This window comes from Saccostrea cucullata, unplaced genomic scaffold (genome assembly GCF_032062105.1).
Source record: "Saccostrea cucullata isolate Sc308-1 unplaced genomic scaffold, CSIRO_AGI_Scuc_v1 ctg655, whole genome shotgun sequence".
Classification (NCBI taxonomy): domain Eukaryota; kingdom Metazoa; phylum Mollusca; class Bivalvia; order Ostreida; family Ostreidae; genus Saccostrea; species Saccostrea cuccullata.
Window position 1 is genome coordinate 139,538 of NW_026918867.1, and position 7,963 is coordinate 147,500.

At 31.2% G+C, this 7,963-nt stretch overlaps 1 protein-coding gene across 1 annotated transcript; it reads left to right on the forward strand.

The window, feature by feature from the left end:
• Positions 1–6,983: 6,983 nt before the first annotated feature.
• LOC134272938 (con-Ins Im1-like) lies at positions 6,984–7,673 on the forward strand (the record flags this gene model as incomplete). Its single annotated transcript, XM_062755114.1, has 2 exons — positions 6,984–7,246; positions 7,401–7,673. Coding segments are annotated over exons 1-2 (487 nt in total), but the record flags the coding sequence as incomplete, so codon positions are not given.
• Between the last annotated feature and the right edge of the window lie 290 nt (positions 7,674–7,963).

Below are 7,963 nucleotides of genomic sequence, written 5' to 3' on the forward strand. Positions count from 1 at the left end.
TCAGATGTAAGCATGGCAATAAATATAATATTTTACGTAAAATAGTTTTTATTTATCATTAAACAAATCTTGCAAATTATTGCGCGTAAATTATTGTGTGACCTTTTTGCACTAAAAAAATAACATATTTGGGGTATTAAAAAACTTAATAGGCAATGAAAAATTTTCTTATATCAAACTTTTACGACTTAAGTGCTGATCAGTCACTAGTATCGAGTAGTATAAAATAATGAAAGATAAAGGGGGGTCAGTGATGTTAATTTTGAAATATTTGTCAAAATATTGTGATTTTCAGGCAAGATAAGGTGTAAATTTGATCTTGACTTTTTTAATATATTTTCATTTTTTTGGAAAAGTTTGTTGAGGGAAGGTGTAAAACTAAGTAGTTTTGAAGTAAAAGCTTCTGCGTGAACTTTTCTAAAAAGCTGACGAGTGACTTACCTTAAGGATGCATTTGTTTTATTTTAGATTGTATACATCACTTTTTTAAAAAGTATATACATACATGTACTGTAAATGCCATTGTTTGTGTCTCTTTACAATGAGCATTATTAGTAAACTTCAAATTTCTATCTTAAAGACATTGAAGTGAATAATTGCTTAGAAAGATAAATGCACTAAATAAAAATTAAAGCATATACGATTTTGCTCTAATTAATTAGATTGAAAAATAGCGTATTAAAGGAGAAAACTATAGAACTGCACTTGTCAATGAAGAACAAATGTTTTAGTCCCCATCCTAACCCACCTCTCAAAAAATAAACGCATTTTCATCTTATCCTTAAGTTCCAGGATGATTTCAATTTATGGAAGTGAATCTTATTCAATACCTGCAAGCATATTTTCCTTCACATCAAATGTCTTCAAGAAAGCAAAACTGTCTGGCATTGTACAAAGTAAGGAGAAAAATGTCTACGACACTTAATGTGTATAGTTTTATTGTGTAAACGGACCATAGGGGACATCCACTATCAGAGAGATATTAGAAAAGCAGAGTTTCTTTGTGTTTCTTTATGGTAATCAAAGACAATTCTGTATTACAAATCTAAAAAGGGATAAAGATAGACGAATTTACATACAAGATAACAAAAAAAATTGGACATTTCTGTTTTTTCGATTCAATGTAAAAGAAAAATCTTTCACTACAACAAGGAAGTCATTGCTTAGTAAAAATACTTTACTCCCGAAAAACATTTGAGAATTTATGAAATAGGAATGTTGATATGTTAAAAGGAAATAGCATATAATTTTATTTGCAACGAGATCTCTAAATGAGACTTATTTACATCAACGAGAGAAAATATGTTTGGAATGTTAAAAAATATTTTAAAAGCATGACACATTATAATACTGAAATTGTTGTGGGTCACACGTCCAGAAAACAAAAGCACCGCATCATTGCGTAAGAAAATAACCGTTACCGTTAAGTTATAATGTAGTTTTCTAGATCATCGATCTGAATGGCTATTAAGCAATTGACTTGGTTTGTAAATGGAGAAATAAAATCTCATAATGTTTGTCTTTGATAATTATAGGAAGATAAAGGAGTGAATGTAACGGTGGCCTTGGAAAAGGTGTAGGAAACTGGAATGGAGGAACATCGTTACTGCTTCCCACTCGCAGTGACTCCAAAGGAATGTACTTCAGCAGGTCCTAAGTACACTCCCAGTGGCTTCTTTGTCGATGAGATCTTTTTTTTTCCTTAACCGGATGAGGTTTGTAAAGTTACAAATCTGTCGTGCGATTTGTCGTTACGCTGTCTGGTTATTATATCAGATATACTAGGAGATGCGATCATGTTTTGTTTTTAATTTCTAAAAAGATTTTTTTTTTTCTTTCGGTGGATTCTATTTATTTATATGGAAAGGAAATGGCAATCATGACAATAAGTTAATATAATTGAAAAAAGAAAATCGCGTATCAAAATATTGATTTGTTAAGTACTGAAACCCCTACATTTGTTTAAAATGACAATATTCTGCTACATTTATTGCATTGTCAGATTAGTCAGAATCAGTAGGTTTACTACAATTGTATATAAAAGTATGAACATATCAACAAATTTTTTGAAAAAATAATTAAGAAAGAAAATGTTTTAAAAATACAAAATTAAGCTGGTACATTGTATTTTAAAGAAAACAAAAGTCCTATGTCTGTATGCTTTATTTTTGTCTAGAAATCAAATTTCTCCAAAAGGGTACATGTAATACAGAGAAAAAAAGATAAGCGTATGATAAGATGATTAAAAAATTGTTTTACAGGATTTCTTTGGAAAAGGATGAGAATATAACTGTTGTTATCTTTTAGGGGGAAAAAGTGAAGACAACGAACGGTTATTATCAGAATGAATCAACAACAATACAAGACTTGAACCCAGGAAAACAAATCCGAGAAATTCTAGTCGTGGGTCCATGTGCCTAGATGGTGTATGATCACATTTTAACAGGTCATACCATTCGTGTGTAATTTGTCAAATTTAGTATAAAAACAAAGCAATTGGAATGAAACGAATAACCCAAAATCCGACCCTAAAGTTATATTTGCTAGCAAATTCATTAAGCTATTGTTAGATTTAATAGAATTTCGACATTAAGGACAGATGATACAAAAATAATATGAAATAATGTTTCGATTGCTACATGTACTTGTGTATATTTTTGCTATATTTGGTTGTAAATGATTGACTAATAAATTTCTACAATATTAAGAGTTTGTGAACTTTGATGTTAAAAATTCAACCTAACTGCACCCATCCTTATTAATATAAACATTTTTTGTCACTTAAATTTCCATTATTGAGAATTTTAGATAAAAACTTAAAATCTGAGTAGTTAAACTTATTAATTTTACTAATATAAATATTACCTAGTTTGTTAAATCCAGATTCTTTTTAATAAAAGTTTGTATCATCACTTCTTAAAAGAGATTTTCGAAATATCTGTAATATCTACTTAAATGATCGTACAGGTATTACTATTAAGATAAAATCGTATAATTCTTATAAAACAAAAACCTGGCGAATTTCATTTCCTGCGTTTAGTTTTATGTTTGCCTACAACCTTCAAAAGCTTTATTTATGATAAATTATAAAAAAAACTATCAACCACATACATGATTTAATAAACTATTGTTAAATTTATATGTTTATTTTGTTACTTTTAAAAAATTAAAACGTAGTAATATACAAACAAACATAATACTATGTTTATTTGCAATCCAAAAGAATACAACTAATTCTATCCTCATTAGTTGTCCCCCACATTGAATTTTGTTGATAAGATTGAATTTAAGACACTTTCTGGAACCTCAAACAATTAATAGTATTGCGACTAACTAGAAAGATAGACATCTAGGATTGTCTGAGTTTTTTGTTATTTTCTTCGTAATAAGCCTTGGTCAATGACAGTTCAACTCAAGGCTACAGAAAAAACAGAAAGGCTACATTTTGCCTGTCTCTTTCTTGTCGCCATTCTGACGAGGAAGTCATAGGAAAAAGAACCTCATTAATCAGGGGATAACAAACCTTAAAACCAAAAAATGTTGACAGAGGGGAGAAAAATTCCGGTTTATTTGACATCATTGGTGTTTATTATGTAAAGAATTTGATCTTTGATGACATCATAGTTTCCGGTATAATAGAACTTTTACTTTGCGGATTCATATGAATCAAGTGGTGCCATTTCAAGATTGGATTTTTTCGCCGGAGATTGTGAAAAACTTGTAAGATTTCAGTAATACAATTAAGAGTATTTTAATTGTATTTTGTGCACTTGTTGTTTTCATATATAAAGACAACTTAATGCTGTTGTTTTCTTGTCAGTCAGACAAGGGATAGGACGTTGCTGCTCTGAAGGATCAACGCTTAGGTAGGTGTTACAACCTTAATCAAGATATTCATAACTGTTTTGTTGGCCAACAAAGATTGCTATGATAATTCTAAATTGGGTTATTTTGCAATTCTAAAACCGTCTAAATTAGAGGAGAGAAAACATTAGCTAAGGAAACGAATTAAAATATGCATTTAAACTTTAACTGTTAACTCAGGGTTCAATATAGACATTAAATATTTCAAAACTATTTTAAATTTTGTCTCCGTTTTCAATCTAAAGTTATAAACTGTATTTCTGTTAGCTTGTCAAAATTTAAATAGATCGAACAAATCTAATTTCAGTTAAAAAAAGGGAACTTAAAAATTGATTTAATGATTAATTGAATGTTTTTTTTTCGTCCCAAATGAGAATTTTTCACTCAGAAAGAGACTTCACTTTAAAACGGTGAAGGACCTTAAATTTAGAACAACATGCATACTAGGTACTAAGGTTGATTTAGCAGTAAGGTTTTTTATCGCGTCAACGCCTGCCTTGACATACCTCGGACTTAAGGTTTCGCCTAAAGGACTAGTAACTTCCCTCTTGGCCAAGGAACAGTTAATTCCAAACGCTTTACTTTGAGACGGCACGACAAAGGAAAATCACCTCGACTTCTCGATCAGAAACCAGACACCCTACAGTAGGCTACCGTGAAAGTTACTTAGAAATTGAAAAGTTGTTCGATGAAATGATTATATATAAGTGCATGCATATTTACATTTTTTTTTTACATTGATTTAATTAGGTCAAACGGGAGTGAATAATTTGCATCGGGATCGAATACTGCGTTGTTACAACGCACTTTGAAAAATTACGCACTTTGTAAAATTTTTCAAAGTGTGTTAAATTGTATCAGAAAGTGCGAGACTAGCCCAATGACCATAAACTGAGAATAAACTTAAGTCAAAATTTCAAATTGATATAACTTTTGAAATAATTTTGTATTAAATAAAAATTATCTTCATATGTTTGAATTGAAGTGTTTTTCACAATTAAGTTTATAAATTGGATAAAACTAAAGATATCAAAAAACAAAATTTTGACTTAAGTCTGTTCTCAGTTTATGGTCTTGGGACCAAGTTAACGTACTTTGAAAAAATAATTTTTATTTTCGAAGTGCGTTAATATCGACCATATCAACGCACTTTGAAAAAATGTGCACGACTTAAAGTAGGCAATGTTTTAGCAAATTTTAGATATGATAACAAAATTAGATGTATTTGAACCTTATTGAATAACTTTTTTATTGATGACATCACTTCAGGATCTGGGATATAGACATTTTACATCTCAGTTTGTATCCTGATTAAAAATAATTTTCCAACACAACATAACGGTCTTTTCATAATCATTTGATAATTTAAGTTTTAAGAAATATTATTTTTTTTCTCTAATTTCTATGCAAGATGATGGACTTTATTTTACAGTTATTTAAATAGATTAATCTTCAGCTGTATAAAAAGAAAAATATTTATGCATTTTATATTGATATTTTTTTATTTGTATTAGAATATGTAATTATTTTAGCCATGTTTAGCCAATTGCCTATTGTTGATTAGATCAGCGATATAGCTCCTGGGCCTTTCTTCTATAGAACAAGAGCTTGGTGTGCTACATGTATTACCGGTATTATTTTTTTAAACGAAATCTTATTAATTTTTTTCATTACTTTATACTTTAACTTAAATTTATGGAGAGAATTATAAATACATATATTTGGTTAGGAAAGATAAAAAAAATGGTAGAGGGTCCTTCTGCCTTCGTTCCTTCTACACGATGAGGATTGATCAATTCATCTGGTTTTTGAAAGAAATATTTATAGCAAAAATTTGTCTATTACCATTATCTAAGTCTGGAATTTTTTTTTAAATACTGGTATAAATTTCCAAAGAGCGCTAAGTGCCTCCATGATTAAAATGTTGATGTACACTTTTTAAACACTTTAAAAATTTTTTGCAAAGTGCCTTAATTTTGTCCCAATTTGACGCACGTTGAAAATACTTTTCAAAATGCGTAAATTTTGTCCCAGTTTTAACGCACTTTGATTGATTGTATATTGTTTAACGTCCCTCTCGAGAATTTTTCACGCATATGGATACGTCACCGTATGCCTGTGAAGGGCTTCAAATTTTAACCTTTACTCGGCACTCAGGGCCATTGAGCAGAGTGGGATCTTTATCGTGCCAACGCCTGCCGCTGACAAGGGGCCTCGGTTTTTAAGGTCTCATCCGAAGGACCCGCAACTTTCACTTCAAAGTGCCGAGTGCATGGCGAAGGAACAGTTGCTACCTATTTTATCGACTGGGTCAGTCGCGGCCGAGATACGAACTCACGACCTCCCGATCACGGAGCGAGCGCTCTACCGACTGAGCTACCGTGAACGGTTCTAACACACTTTGAAAAAAAAAATCAAAATGTGTTATGTTTCACACTGCATATATCTCTAATTTTATAATTCCTCCCATTTTCTGTGATAATTTTCCTCATATTATTTACCATTATTTTATCCATTCTTTAAACATTCTTTTTAATTTTGAAAGAGCAGCTCGATGAAATGAATTTTGATCGTAGAGTCTGAACCATGTGTTTCATATATGGATATTGTACGTTAATGGTAATCTAACAACCGAGCTCCATGATAAACGCGATGACTTTAACTTTCTATCGTCAACTTCCCTTACCTATGCTACTAATGCAGCAATATACCTTCATCACTTGCATACTGGGTTTATATATCTCAGTTGATTTGATACACAAAAGCATGCTCTACGTGAACAATTTCTAAATCTAGGTATAAATTTTATGACAAACAAGGTGCTTAAGCAAGAATATCAGCAGTCTCGTTTAAAGTCACCATATCGTAAGTTCTATGGTCGAAACAATCACCGTGTCAGCCATACAGAATACATGTTTACATAAAGTATAATTTTTTTTGGCAATAAGATAATATACTGATTATTTGTATTTGAATTTTTTTTATTTGATTTTTTTTTTATCTGTCTAGCTTTCTTTTTCTCTTCAATTTTTGAAATTGAATTGTGTAAAAAAAAATGCATAGTGAAACTTTTTTTTCAAATTATCTAAAATATTTTTGCCATTGTTCAGATTATATTCTGTAGGTCTCCACCTCAAGCTCCACATATTCCTGGATCCGCCCTAGAGAATGCCTGAAGGCCACCTGTGGTCCACTGTATTGCTTTCCTTTCTGTACGTTCTGGGTCCTGTGCTAAGCCAGTATGACAAAGTATGTACATATGAAACCTATCGCAGAGGTGTCCACCCACAAGGCGCATGCGGAGACAAACTAGCCGACATTCTCAAACTTGTTTGCAGAAATAATACTTCCCGGGAAAGAAAAGACAAAATTGTTCGAAGAAGTACGTAAAAGACATTGGTTTTTCTTTTTCTAGAAATAAAGCTTACAATTTCTTTTCATGAAAAATGTTCAATATCATTTACCCAAAACATGCATTAGTAGTATTCGGGTCAATCTTCATAATTGAGATCATTTAACGTTTTGTTTTATTACAGATATGATAAAACAAAATTTTACGACATCCGAAAACGTGTTCCCATTAGAAGGATTACGTCATCTTGGTATGATTAAACCCAATCATCCATCTTTAAGTTCAAGACGTTCACCTTGGAAGTCATTCATCAGAAAGTTTTTATCGAACAAAGAGAAAGCACTCGCATTTCTCTCGGGCGACTTGGATGCAACACACGTCCTGAAAAGGGCAAAACATTTTCCTTTTATGAAGCGAAATGGAGACACAAATATCGTATGCGAATGCTGCTATCATTTATTTTTTAATGATATCAAACCCAGATATTTTGCACAAAAACTCAAATATCTATTTTTATCCTCTTGACAGAAAAGAAAATACATGCTGGGCCAAGAGAAACTAATTGATTTGGATTATGTACAAATCAAAGGTTTACTGGTACATCAATGTAATTTAGGAAAACTGTAGAGTATTAATGAATTTTGGTTCTGTAAAAGTTTTTGAGAACATTATACGTTTTCAAGAGATTTCGGCAATTTTTCATGATACTGTAGACGTACTTTTTTCCACGGGGTCATAATTCTGCGG